The sequence below is a fragment of the Gopherus evgoodei genome, chromosome 5 (assembly GCF_007399415.2).
Source record: "Gopherus evgoodei ecotype Sinaloan lineage chromosome 5, rGopEvg1_v1.p, whole genome shotgun sequence".
NCBI lineage: Eukaryota > Metazoa > Chordata > Testudines > Testudinidae > Gopherus > Gopherus evgoodei.
Window position 1 is genome coordinate 49,881,823 of NC_044326.1, and position 15,339 is coordinate 49,897,161.

The 15,339-nt window shown below is 42.5% G+C and overlaps 1 protein-coding gene across 1 annotated transcript; it reads right to left on the bottom strand.

Annotated features, from left to right (window-relative positions):
* Window positions 1–2,766: 2,766 nt before the first annotated feature.
* COMMD8 (COMM domain containing 8) lies at window positions 2,767–14,942 on the bottom strand (the record flags this gene model as incomplete). Its single annotated transcript, XM_030563537.1, is given in 8 exon segments — window positions 2,767–3,268; window positions 5,890–5,963; window positions 5,966–6,040; window positions 8,955–8,997; window positions 8,999–9,109; window positions 10,966–11,121; window positions 14,906–14,926; window positions 14,928–14,942. Coding segments are annotated over 8 exon segments (516 nt in total), but the record flags the coding sequence as incomplete, so codon positions are not given.
* Between the last annotated feature and the right edge of the window lie 397 nt (window positions 14,943–15,339).

Here is a 15,339-nt window from a genome sequence, read left to right on the forward strand (position 1 = left end):
AATTCTCCCTCAGGGAGAGGGATTGGAAAAATCTGCAGAGAAGGCTAGAAGCATAGGATCTAAAGGAACTAAGAGATTTCAGGTGTCTCAATTTCTGAATGCCTGGAGCTCCCTGAAAAACAGGCCCCTTTAATGTGGATCAAACTGGGCACCTAAAATCACTAATCACTTTTGAAAATTTAGACCACAGCATCCAAAACCTGAAGAGCCCAAAGACACACAAACCACCGTTAGTTTGTCCACACTACTAACTTTCTCTATTCTCTGGCACTCTGGCTTCTTGAGGAGCTCACAACCTCAGGGAGTTGCTGTTGACGCTACTCTCCTAACTATCAGACCAGTGATACTCAAACTGAAGCTCATGAGGTGCAAGTGGCTCTTCAATGTTTCCTGCAGCTCTTTACAGCATATGATATAAAAACATTGTGATTTAATTATTAACCAATCAGGATGCTTTTACTATATTAACCAATGGTAGTTGATAAAATAATATTTGGTCAATCATTTTGCTGTGAGAATAATATATGTACAAATTAGTATGTCCCATCATACTTTAAATCTGAATATATAGTACTACAGTAAATGAAACAATGAAGTCACACTACTGTGGCTCTTTTAGGTAATACTGATTGCTGATGTGGCTCCTGAACCACAGAGGTCTGAGAATCACTGTAAACGACGGAAGTTACTAAATTGGATAAACATGACTGCATAATTTAGATCCATTCAAGTATATTTCTCCAGCCAAGTTACAAAACTGGTCTACAATCAATTAATATAAAAATAAACTTCGCCTACAATGACTAAATGCCTGACACAGAAATGAAATACTAAAGATATATTTTGGGGTTCTCTCTTCTCAGGTTAACCACTCAGTACCCCTTCCTTGGTACCTTTACTATACATATTCAGCAGGATGCTGGTCCATTACTAGGGCTCCTAGGTAGTACAAATAATATACAATATTACTCGTCCAACATGTAGTACAGACATGGAGGACTTCAGGGTTTGGAGGGATTTTACCCCATGATGGGTACTCTACATGAGAAACACTATCCTGAATATTCCTTCCATAACTTCCCAACAATCCTGGGGCGTCAGTTCTGCACTAGTGATCAAAGGTGGCAGCCCTTAGGGCTACTGCCATGCCAGCCTACAGCAGTAGAATTTACATACACAAATCAGTAACAGATTGTGTTAACCTGATAAGCAAACCTATTCCCTTATTTCAACAACAGAAAACAAAAACAAGGCTTAATAGCCTGAATATCTTTGAGCAAGCAACAAAATTGCTATATTTCAATCAGAAAAATCCAGTGCATCTGTCCTGCATCTAAAATAAATTGCTTGAAGTTACATGTAACTATTCTATGTGATATGAAGGTTGTTTCTCTCTAGTTCATTCCTACTGTAAATCCCATTACAATGATACAGTAAAATAAGAGTTCATTTGCAATTATCGTTTCTGAAATGTTATGTAGTACTCTGATCATAATATTGAATAGTGGTGGTTCATGGCTTTTTCATTAGCTTGCCACATGCAAAACACAAAAGTATTTACACAGTCATTTAATTACAAGTACTATTCACAGTGGAAAGAGAAAATTAAAATTCTATCTAAGGCAGAAAAACAGAAAATAATTAGTATGAATTTGCATTTCAGTAATTAAGGTAATGTAAAGTGAATTCCTTCATATTACTAACTTAAAACACACCTATATTTTATGCTGTAGGGCTAATGTTTCCTTAGAGGGCCAGCTTCTTAAGTGATGCAAGTTGGCAAAGCTCCAATTGATTTATGCCAGGTGAGGATATGGCCTACAGATTGTTTTCTCTTGGAGATGTAAATCTGAATTCATGTCTTGCTCCTATACAAATCAATGGGAACCTCACTACTGAAATGAATGATAGTCTTGGGTCTTGTACCTCACAAATCACTATTATCTGGGTATGAAAGCAGGATCCTGCCCTTTACACTTCCGCATCCTTCTGCTGAAAGAGAGTCACAAGAATTTATTTGTTAAAGGCAGATAACATGGTAATTTATTACAGTTCACTGCAAATAAAATGAATGCATAAATGTTTTTCTATTCTACTTAAATACAACTAAATGTTTTGATATTTAATAATAACTGGAGATATACCAATCTCCTAGAACTGGAAGAGACCTTGAAAGGTAATTGAGTCCAGCCCCCTGCCTTCACTAGCAGGACCAAGTACTGATTTATGCCCCAGATCCCCGAGTGACCCCCTCAAGGATTGAACTCACAACCCTGGGTTTAGCAGGCCAATGCTCAAACCACTGAGCTATCCCTCCCCCAAAGAGAACAGTGGGGTTTGAACCAAGAACCACTTGATCAGCAGTCAATATTTAGACAACCATGTAATTATCTGAATCAGAAGATTTCTGGCATCAATAAATTCTCTTTAGAAATTTTGCATGTAGTCTAAATCCTGCCCCCAAACTCTGCAGGTGTGTAACACCCTCCCTGCAGAAAAATGGCTATATTGGGCTGGGAGCACTATTCTGAAGCCTGTGTACAGCATATACACTCAGACACACTTTGGAAATAGCTGACCTACTGTTCTGCAAAGCCACCACTTGATTATCTTTTGAGTCACACTTGTCAGTTTAAAGCCATGTGTTTCTTATTTAGAACTTTGACACTGGTCAGTTTTCAGAGCAGATTCAAGACAAATTATGTGCAAGACACAGGTCGGAAGGTTCTGAATGTTTAAAGATCTTTAAATTTTCAAGAGCCATTATCTATGTAAAGCATCAACTGTTTATTACTTTGCTATTCACAAGTATCAAATATTTATGTTCCAGGACACAGGTGTGCTTACCTTTCCCAGGAAAGCAACTCATATTACACTGTTATGTATAAGTTACTGTGAAGGCAAGATTTCTTATTCTGAACAAAAACAAGCTTATGTACATCTGCAAAATCTCCTCTCCAAAGTCAAACACAGCACTCAAATTTTTCATAAATGCTACTGTAGTCTTTCATAGGCCTATATAACTTTCAGCATTTTCTACAAGGCAACTGTGTTTTGGGTCTAGTGGACAGCAGGCTCTCTTTTTCCAGCAAATTTTGATAAATCTTCTGGTCCACATCAGTATGGCTCGCTTAACTCAGTACTTTAATAGCATCATTACGTTCCCACTTCATAGAAATATCTCCATTCTCTTTGCAGTCTCTTGTGGAACCATCGCCAACAGATGTCACTGATAGTCAAAGTCTCGTCATTTCAGCTGCAAAACGACCTTCAGAAAGAAATTGAAAGAAGAATGAGACTCAGCTACAATCAGGGCCAGAGTGACAGGCTCAAGAAGCCTGAACAATACCTTACAAACAAACAGTCTGCAAATATGCCTGCAGGTTTCTGCCTCACACAGCAGATATGGACACCAGTCACAGAGTGAGTCCCTCCTCTCAATACATACAATCAAGTATGAGAACTTTATCTTATCTTTCCCTGCAACCCTGAGGAGAATGCCGAGCAAGCTGGCATCTGCTGAAGCCTGGGCTAAAGGAGCCCTGGCTGGGTAGCCCAGAATCTGGATGAGCAACTGCTCCTTTGGCTTCATTTGCAAGGAACTCAGGGGTGCCCAGAGGCCTCAAAGTTTTCTGTGATCAGCTCTGAGAAGGCCCAAACAGGAACTGCTGCCAACTGCCTAGGAGCCTGCTCTGCCAAGAAGAAACAGTTCCTGTAGGTAGCCACAGAGCTACTCCCAAAAGCAAAAGACGACTGTTGGCCACAGCAGGGCACATATGGAAGTTTCTGCTGCACCTGGGATGATGACGACCAGCCATGACTAGCTGTCAGGTTGCTTGGTGGCCCGGTCCTGGTGCTACTACACTGAGATGTGCTCGTACCACTTTGAACTATGTATGACCACTTTTTAAAAAAGCAGCACTATTACTGTCATACTTCTGCTCATTTAGCATTTGATACTAAAAGCACTAAGAATTACAAGCCAGGATTTTCCAGTAGCCAAGCACTCTTGAAAAAACATTAGACGAGTTGGCCTGCAAACTGCAGCCACGATACTAAGACATTATGGATAGATACAGCAAATAGTTTCAGCTAAGTTTAAAAACACAAACAAACAAACAAAAAAAACTTGACCTAAGAGATAAGAAGTCAACTTCTAAATGGATCCTTCTACTTTATTCCATCATTTCTCCACTCATTCTACTGGGAGATAGAAGTTTGTAAACAGTCATTTTAGTAAATCAACAGATATTAAAGCATGTACATCATTCGTCAACAGCGCTAACAAACCACTGTACCTTATGAAGTGCCATGAATAAATGCTGCATTTGGTTGAGGATACCTCCAATCCATGTGATTACCATCAACGTATGTACAAGTCAGACAATACTGTGTCTTTCCCTATCACCATACACTCCAAAAATGTTTAAGTTACTTCTGCTTATCTTCTTCTTTCCATTGTCCAATTTGGAACTATTCCAGGGGACTTAGTTTCCATTAAAATTAAATTTTTCAGTGTCAGATATACTGGCATTCTTAGTTCCAATTCCCTTTCTATCTGTTCTATTAGCCCTCAGGAAATAAAAGATTGCTTGATCTAGATCAAGGGTGGCCAAACTACGGCCTAGGAGCCATTTTAAGCCGGTCTCCTGAGCCGCACCACGCAGCTCAGCCCCTCTCCGACCGGAGCGCAGGGGAGGGCCACACCAGCGGCTCAGCCCTGCTCCGGCTGGGGCACAGGGTCAAAGGGCTTCCCCTGAGCCTCTCCCATGCCCCAACACCCTGCCCGAGCCCTGATCTACCTCCACTCTTTAAACTCCTCAATCCTATCCCAGAGCACCTCCTGCACCCAAAACCTCTCATCCCAGCACCACCCCAGAGCTTACACCCCCAGCCAGAACCTGAACCCCTTCCTGCACCCCTGTCCCAGCCCTGATCCCCCCCACCCTCTGAACCAGGGCTTTGGAGTAGAGCCTGGAGCTGGAGTGTGGAGCAGTGGAGCTGCAGTTTTTGCCTGGGGCTGGAGCACAGCTCCAAAGCCCTGCTCCAAACCCTCGGACCCAGCCCAGAGCATCCTCCGGCACCCCGAACTCCTGATCCCCAGCCCCACCCCAGAGCCACACCCTCTCCTGCACCCAACTCCAATTTTGTGAGCATTCATGGCCATCCATACACTTTCTATTCCCTGATGTGGCCCTTGGGCCAAAAAGTTTACCCACCCTGATCTAGATAAACCCATTCATGTGTTAAAGTCCGTTTTCAGCCACTTATGCTTTGTGAGGCAGGAGGAAATTCTGTCTTCAAATCATTCTGTATGTGGCTTTCAGCTAAAATGCTGTTCTTTTCATATTCTTTCTGCTTGCTACAACTTTCAGGAAATTTTAATCCTGATCTCAGCTGTCTATTGTGCTTGCTGCATTCCTGCCCCTGTAGAAGGAATGGGAACCTTTAAAATGGTAGCAATCCTGGGCTCTGTCTTGCTACACAGAACCAGACAGGCTAACCATGGTAACCAAACACTATGAAACAAAACAATATAAGAGGGGCTGCAAAATTTTGGGCCTACGCCAGAGAACTCCAAGCAGGGGTATAGCAGCAGAGGAAAAAAGTTTGATAAAAATCAACTAGTTAAATGACAAAAAAAATTTTTACTGTTTATTAGAGGAAGAGATGATTTTTATAAAACTGTGCCAGCGATAAACGAACACTGCTAAAGATAACATAAACAAGCCTAAATACAGTAATAAGATCTAACTCCAAAGAAGCATGTTCCACTACCAAGTTACTTCCTATAAGGGCCAATAAGAACAGGAATACAGTAAACTAAAATGACTGTAGTACTTAGGACCTAACTAAGAAAGGATGTAAGAAAAACTCAGTAATAAATACCTTATTAGCTGCTTCCAGTGCATTTATTAGGTTCTGCAGTTCTTCCTTATTCATTTCTACAGAGACTGGCTTAATTCACCATTTTCTTTCACATCCAAATCAAGATTGAGAAGTGGCATTTGCAGCATGGAGATCTTATCACTGGAGAGAGCTAGGTACATGATGAATTAAAAGTCATTTAAAATAGAGCCATTAAATGTTATACGTCCACCAGGCCACCACATCTATGCTTTATCTTGGAAGGGCACTGTCAGGATAATGTTAAATATAGGTAGCAGCACTGAACCATGTGTTCAACTCAAAACTTGGGTTGCATGAGCTTTGCAATCAGATTTTAAAGCAGATTACATTTTGGACCTGCCAACGCTTAAACAGTGAGACTGTCAAGTTTCTTGCTTATTTGGTTTTCAAACTCCTGCATGCAAGTTATACAATAGAATTGAAATATACATCCAACAAGGGCCAGGATTAGATAAAAGGGAAAATGCTGAGAGAGCGAGCCATGAAAGACTATAAAGGTAAAAGAGATGACAGTAGGCCTGACTGAACAGTATTTACAACTATTCAATTACTCTGGTACTTGTTGAGTAAGTACCAGAGTCAAAATACCAGAAAAGAACAGGGGATATGATAGAGGTCTACAAAACCATGACTGATGTGGAGAAAGTAAATAAGGACATGTTGTTTACTCCGTTTCATGACACAAGAACTTGGGGTCACCAAATGAAATTACAGTAAAAACTGTGTTATCCGACACTTTACCAACAGAGAACTCTAGTAACCAGCATATCTGATATCCATTAAAGTCTAGTTGGTGCAGGGTCGGCAGGCTCCCTAACTGGCTCCACATAGCTCTCCGGAAGTGGCAACATGCCCCTGCTGGCTCTGCAACTCCCATTGGCAGGAACTGCAACCAATGGGAGCTGCGAGCATGGCACCTGCGGGTGGAGGCAGCACTGAGCCACCTGGCCACGCTTCCACCTAGAGCAGCAAGGACATGTCGCTGCCTGCAGGGAGACACCCAAGGTAAGCGCCACCTGGATCCGGCACCCTGAAACTCCTCCTGCGCCCCAACCCCTGCCCTGAGCCCCTTCCGCCCCAAACTCCTTCCCAGAGCCTGTGCCCTAACCCCTCCCACACCACAATCCCCAGGCCTGAGACTCCTCCCATATCCAAACTACCTCCCTCCATTGGTAATATAACTCTTAGTTAACCAGAATTTTTGACTTACCAGAACCCCCTATTCCCACAACATGCCGAATAACAAAGATTTTACTATAATAGGCAACAGGTTTAAAACAAACAGAATGAAATATTTCCTCACATAATGCACAGTCAAGCTGTGGGAACTCTTTGCCAGAGGATATTTTGAAGGTTAGGACTATAACAGGTTTGAAAAAAGAACTAAATAAGTTCATGGAGGATAGGTCCATCAATGGCTTTCCAGGATGGGCAGGGATGCAAAACCATGCTCTGAAGAGTCACTAGCCTCTGTTTGCCAGAAGCTGGAAGTGGACGACAGGTGGATCGCTCAATGATTACCTGTTCTGATCATACCCTCTGAAGCACCTGGCATTGGCCACTGTCAGAAGACAAGATACTGGGCTAGATGGACCACTGGTCTGACTTAGTGTGGCCATTCTTATATTCTTAAGTAGTTTTTTGCACTTTCCAGCCAACTCTGCAGCTGATCAAATACTATTTAACAAATATACAATTTTATAAATACTGGTAAATTTGTCAAATGGCATGTCAATGTTTTTCTATTACTTAAATAAGCCCTAGTAAAAAAGTTTTTTTTTTTAAAAATGTAATAGAAAGTTTGACAATTTTGCAACTAAATACAGTACACAGCTCTAATTCCTTTAAATTGCAGGAGTGAAGTGGTGCAGGTATTTTCATATTAGCTGGCAAACACTGAATACATTTTCCATTCACTTGGCAGTATTATCATATACTAGATACAGAGAGCCTATGACTTGGTTCTGGTCCTGTACAACTAGGGGAAGGCAGCTGGTCCTATATAACTATTACAGCAGCATCTCCCCAAAGGAGAGTTTCTGATTTTAATAAAATTACACAGGTGACTAAGGGAATAAAGGATAAAGCAAAAGTGAGCCACAGAGGAAGAAATGGACAGCTGTGAATTAGTTCACGTTATATTAATTCAGAATTAACTCTTAGCCGAAATTAAAAAAACAAAAACAAACCTCCATAGGAGAAAGTAACAAGAAACTGCAGGCAGTAACTGGGTGTTTTTATAGGTCTGGTTGTATAATCTTGGCAACAGTAAATCAGTCAGTGAGACAGATCAGTACTTAACAGGCAATCATCTGATGCACAACATGATGTTATGCTATCAGCTCCTGCAAAATGTGGCCCCAGTCAGAAACTGACTTGGAGGTTCAAAATCGTTTTTTTAGCAAAAAATATCTACAGTGCTTGTTAGGACAAAAAGCTAGTCTGTTATTTAACAACTAACAAGGACAGATAAACATAGCAATATTAACAGGATTATTTCTATAATGCATTTCTGGCAGATGTACATGTGCTCTTTTGCATGAACATTTTAAATAGGCAGATGTTCTTTCCAACTTTGGCAGCACTGTTCTCTTTAGTAAAATAAAACTAAATAATAACTGATGTCAATCTATCCCTTAAACGTACATACATTTACTCAAGATCTAGAGGGTTTTTATTTATGAGTTCAGAGAATTTCACATAGTCTTCAGGTAGCTTTACTTTTTTATTTTATTCTAAGTAAAGGTTTTCTCTCTTCTATTCAGTCAAGGTGTCCCAGTCAGGCCTCAAATTGTGATGGGGCGATGTAAATTAATGTGTGTGGAGAATCAAAATATCACAAAAACATCCAAGAGATGGCAATAATGCAGCACAGCAAAGGGGAGCTTATTTTCATGAGCTGTATGCCTTCCCAGCAATTCTTCTGCTCTGGGTTTCTGGTATCCATACAAGTCTAACCTTATCTCTGAATCATGCAGCCTACCAGAGGCTGTGTTTGCAGCCTTCTAGGCTCTGGACAGTAAGCAACACAGATAGTGTCTCACCTTTAACTGCCAGTCCAAAATCCTGTAGCTGGGCAGAGGAGATTGGCACTTATGCTTTCTACCAGTGAATGCCTGATTTCTTCCTTTCTGCCTTTCAAGCATTTTGTGATTGCTTCTTGATAGCTTGAACTCAATTCATTTAACTGCTGAACAGCCTGCAAATAGCTAGTAAAAAGAGAGTTTTAATTATGGAAGCAGAAAAGGTTAGATTTACAATAGGATATAGCTGTACTGATAAGAAGCCAAAATGTTAACTGTTTACCTGGAGTTACATTCAGTTTATGCCCTTGCCTCTCCCAACAGGTCACAATGGCAGACAGTGGAGATAAGCAACCACCAAAGCATCCTCAGATATAGTGAAATTTTTATTCACTATAAAGCCTTGTTTATGTGCTAGGGAAATCTGTGAAGTGTTTACTCACTGTTGTTAAACAATTCAGCTGAATACACTTGAGGCTTGAAAAATTCAAGAAAGTTTCCTTATCCAGTGCCCCCTTTCCCATTGATTTCCTCCATGTGTGTTTCTTATGGTGCATAAGCAAACATGGACTCCATGAAGTTTATCTCCATAATTGTAAATTAAATATATGTAAAACATTGACTGTGAGAACGGTCTCTCAAAAGGATACTATTAACCTGTTTAGATTCCTTTCTTAAAAGAAAAGTTCCAATTAGAATCCATTGAGGCATCCTTTAAAAAATAAAATAAAAAGGTAACTCTCCAGTGCTAATTTGAAAGGACACACTGGTATTGACTGTTTATCTGCACTTAGCTGCCCACGTACATTCTGGAGCTAGCATTTCTGACTGCTACCTCCCTGCTATATCCATAAAATGAAATAAATACATTCCTAACTGTATTTATAAGCACCTATAAGTTTTCCTTAAAATAGTCACACTGTCTTCCACAATATCAATACCACATTTCATCTCTGCTCATCCTCCCAATAAAATAACATGCTGACACACTGAATGACTTATCTCCCAGACAGAGAATGAGGGAAGAGAGGAAATGGGGCATACATATAGCCCAGGCAAAAAGGGAAGGGGTCACACAGAAATGCTGGTGGAAGGAGGAAGAAAATTGGGGAAACCTAGTCAGGGGGAGGGAGCAGACAGAGCCACTAGGATGGTGGAGGAAGGTGGGAAGGTGTGGGAGCAGCCAGAGCCCCTGGCATGGGTGGAAAGGGAGGAGAGTTTGCCGAGTCCCTCCTACGGGGGTCCCTGCTATGTGCGGATGGGGGGGGGCACACAGAATCCCTGGTATGGGGGCACACACAGCCCCTGCCATGAGTGGGAAGAATGGGTGGCCCCAGAATGGACTAAGGGGGGCACAATAGCCCTGGCCCAGGGGAAAGCAGTATAGAGAGGACCCTTAGGGGAGTGGGAGAAAGAGGACTGTAGACCCTCATTCGGGGGGGGAGGAACACAGAGCTCCCAGCGTGGTGGAAGAAGGCAGGAATGGGGAGGCACACACAGTCCATGGCACGGGAGGAGGAGGACTGGACCCCACGGAACCCTGAAAGGCATGTATTAGGGACATGAGAATGAGAGCACACACAAAGCCCTTGCCATGTAGAGGGAATAATGGGGGAACTTGGAATGGGGCACATAGAACAGAGACAGTGATGGAGGGGTGGGGGGAATCTGTCATGGGAGAAGGGAGGGTGAAGAAAATCCCTGCCACGGAGGGGAAGTGAGAATAGGGTGCACACAGAACCTGCTGGCATAAGGACGCTGGTAGGGGAGGGAAGGAAATGGGGTTACAAAGAACCTGGAACAGAGAGAGGATGCAGGGAGCTGCACAGAATCCTGAAATAAAGGGGGATGAAAGGGAGGCAGACAGGGAGCTGCTTAAGGTGATCAAGATTTGGTCTATTTTATTACTATCCAGATCCTATATTAAACATATGAACCCCCACTTAAAATATATAAATATTTCAGGATAGAATAGCAATAGCACTTGGCTTGACGGCAGAAAGTCAAATCTAATCAATGATGGTAGTCTTACCTCTTCATCTGACAGATTTTTGCCAACTGTAGTTTTGAAGTATGTTGTTGTTTCTTCTAATATCTCCATCCATTCTGCCAAATTCCAAACACTGCCATAATCCTGATATCGACAATATGCACGGCCACATATGCCATCAACTATTTGGTGAAGGAACTGGAGGATAAAACAAAAGAAAATCTCTAAGGCTTTATAATGCTCCACTATCACCCTACACAAGAAGCAAAGTTCAGCAGACAACTCAGGTGTCACATTTGCCTCAGCGTCTGGATGCTGAATGAATGCCACCCTGGTATTGTGTAAAGGGATAATGTGCAGCTAGAGGTAGCCTATTCTGGAAGAGCTGTTAAAAAAAATAAAAATAAAGAGATCCTGACTACATCACACAACACTTTTCATTAAAGGAGATATGTTTAATTCCCTTGCTTTGACCAGGGTCCACACAGGGTAACTACATCATGCCTCTTCATCTGGATAGTTCTTTTTTTTTTTTTTTTTTTTTCCATTTTCTGTTATGCAGTATGGATATGTGCTATTAAACTATCACGAGTTTCACCTAAGTAAGGTACAATGATCTTTCTGAAGCACTTTGGAATCTTCAAAATTAAATGTGCAACATAAATACAAGATGTTAATAAGTGAATATCTACTGCTACCATAATTCTCCATTCTCCAAATCACCAGCCACTTGCATCCAGAAACTCTCCCCTAGTTTCTCTGTCCTCAAGGCCAGTGCAGCAACTACTTTCTTCGTGACTGAAAAGGACTGACCAGTACTTCATTTACAACAAAAATCAACAATAGTCAGAGCTGTTGTGACAGCAGCAGAGAATTCTGGGTTATCATCAGCGAGGAAAGTCATAGTGTTTAATTTGTTTTGTGCTGACAGTTGTGAGAATGACTGAAGAATATCTCAAGTGTTTTATTTGTACTGGTAGAAAAGTTAAGAATATTTTCACTAGTCCTCTAGGTATTTTAATCAAGATATTTTTCTTATCTCTCTTGTTAAATATAAAAACTGCCAACTGTGTGTGTGTTTGGACAGTGATTTGTACATATCAGCTGTGGCTCTTTTACCATTAAAGTGCAGCTTGTGGAGTCCCTCACATCTCCCTCCATTGTCCACCTACCAGACAGTGGGGGGGAGCTTGGGACTTCTGCTTGCAGTTTGGTAGTAGGGCAGGGGCTTCTGCCCAGCGAGGGAGAAAGATCTCATGGGCTGCTGCCCAGCAGAGTGGGAGGGTCAGAGCAGGACTGAAGCCCCAAGCCCCAGCAGGTGTGGCCTAGCTCTCTAACTTCTGAAGACTGTCATATGCAGCTCGAAGAGTCAGTAAGTTTGGCCACCCCTGTAATAAACAGCTTGTCTGTTTCACAGTTCTTTAAAGATCAAAAAGTAAAAAAAAAACTATTAGATACATGATAAGTAGGGCTGTCGACTAACTGCAGTTAACTCACACAATTAACTCAAAAATTAATCGCGATTAATTGCAGTTTTAATCGCACTGTTAAACAATAAATATCAATTGAAATGTATTAATATTTTGGATGTTTTTCTACATTTTCAAATATGTTTATTTCAATTACAGTACGAATACAAAGTGTACAGTGCTCACTTTATATTTTTTTTATTACAATATTTGAACTGTAAAAATCATGAGAAATATTTTTCAATTCACCTCAAACAAGTACCATAGTGCAATCTCTTTATCATGAAATGGCAATTTACATATGTCGATTTTGTTGTTGTTACATAACTGCACTCAAAAACAAAACAATGTAAAACTTTAGAGCCCAGAAGTCCACTCAGTCCTACTTCTTATTCAGCCAATCATTAGGACAAGCAAGTTTGTTTACATTTACGGAAGATAATGCTGCCCTCTTCTTATTTACTGTGTCATGTGAAAGTGAGAACAGGCGTTTGCATGGCACTTTTGTAGTCAGCACTGCAAGATATTTACGTGCTAGACATGCTAAACATTTGTATGTCCTTTCATGCTTTAACCACCATTCCAGAGGACATGCTTCATGCTGATAATGTTCATTAAAAAATAATGCATTAATTAAATTTGTGACTGAACTCCTTGGGGAAGAATTGTATGTCTCTTTTTCTGTGTTTTACCTGCATTCTGCCATATGTTTCATATTATAGCAGTCTCGGATGATGACCCAGCTCATGTTGTTCATTTGAACACTTTCACTGCAGATTTGACAAAACAGTACCAATCTGAGATTTCTAAAGATAGCTACAGCACTTGACTCAAGATTAAGAATCTGAAGTGCCTTCCAAAATCTAAGAGGGATGAGATGTGGAGCATGCTTTCAGAAGTCTTGAAAGAACAATACTCTGATGCAGAAACTACAGAACCCGAACCACCAAAAACGAAAATCAACTTTTTGCTGGTGACATCTGACTCAGATGACAAAAATGAACATGCATTGAGCTGCACTGCTTTGGATCATTATTGAGCAGAACCATCATCAGGATGGACACAAGTCCTCTCTAGAATGGTGGTTGAAGCATGAAGGGACATACGAATCTTTAGCACATCTGGCACATAAATATCTTGCAACACTGGCTACAACACTGCCATGGAACAGCTGTTCTCACTTTCAGGTGACATTGTAAACAAGAAGCAGGCAGCATTATCTCCTGCTAATGTAAACAAACTTGTTTGAGTGACTGGCTGAACAAGAAGTGGGCTTGTAGGCTCACTTTACATTGTTTTATTTTTGAATGCAGTTATTTTTTGTTCATAAGTCTACATTTTTAAATTCAACTTTCACAATAAAGAGATTGCACTACAGTACTTGTATTAAGGAAACTGAAAAATACTATTTCTTTTATTTTTACAGTGCAATTATTTATAATAAAAATAAATATAAAGGGAGCACAGCACACTTGGTAGTCTGTGTTGTAACTGAAATCAATATATTTGAAAATCTGGAAAACATCAAAAAATATTTATATAATCATGATTTTTTTAAATCATGCGATTAATCATGATTAATTTTTTTAATCGCTTGAGAGCCCTAATGATAAGCTAATAGGCGCTGTCTGGAGATAAGGGAACAACAGGAGAAAGATTTGCCCAGCTCATTTCATTAGGGTATCATGAATTAATGCAGCCTCGCTCAAAATTACATTTAAAGACAAATGTAACCGATACCCTTCTCCTGACAATTAAAAGTATTTCTCTCACTATTTCTAAGAAGTTACGACTCAATTATCCCTTCCAGTTTAGTGAGCAGAGGGAATCCTGATCCATACACAAACATGTCCATAGGATGGATGTCATTGATGGTTTATTCTATTTTTGGGTGGGGGGGGGGCTTGGAAAAACAGTTGGGGTGGGGGCAGGGAAGCCTCCCAGGTGGGAGGGGGGCGTTGTCCTGAACATTCTTCCCTTCATAGACAGCAAGTATCAACGTCTTAAAATATTGACCACAGAAGTTTAGCCCATGAATCTCAGAACCAGCACGTGTCCTGGGATTGCTTCCCCATGTGTAGGGTGTGAATGCTGAGGGTGGAACGGGGACCCCACGCCGGAGGTGCGGAGGTGTAGTGGCCCAGGGGTCACACGCAGGAGCGCCCCACACTAGGTGTTACTGCCATACACCCGTAACACAACGAGGGAGGCTGGGTCTGTGTGTCCCCGAGGAGGGGCGGGCGGCTCCTGTCAAACTTCACGCGGTGAGGAATGCGGGGCGCTGGTTCACGTACAGCAAGGGGGTTCTCGTTATTAGCAAGGACGAGACACCCCACCCCGGCACTAGCCCGGAGATGACGGGCCGGTGGGCCCCCCAGGCGGGCTGCGGCGCCGCCAGCCGAGGTGCAGCATGGAGCAGGGCGTCGGGCCCCAGCGCCGGGTCAGCCAGGTCACGGCCGGGCCCCTCGCTGCCCACGGACAGACCGCCCGGCTGGGCGGGGGCCGGGTCTCACCTTCAGGGCCTGGTCAGCCGGGGAGCTTCTCCAGCCAGCAGCAACATGGTCCCGCGCAGGCCGCACCTCGGGAGCGAGGCCAGCGAAAGCACGTGACCCTCTCCACTCCAGCCTCGTCCCGCCTCCGCATGTGTCGTCAGAGACCCTCATCGGGAAGGGGAGAGCTATAGAGCGCATGCGCAGGGACAGTAGGCCTCGTGGGGCGGGGCGGAGTCTGGCTAGAAGCCCGCATGAGCAGCGAAGGGGGTGGGGCTTGTGTGGGTCTAGCCTCTGCAGGGGCGCCTGGTTGAGGCCAGTGTCCGAGGGGAGGGGTTGGCGTGGCCCGCGCTGCCCGGCCAGCCGGAGGGGAGCGAAGCCGTTAGCTTGCGCTGCCGCTAGCCGCCCACTCCAGCCCCGAGCTCTCCGGGGTGCGGAACTTGCCAGCCTCACAGCGA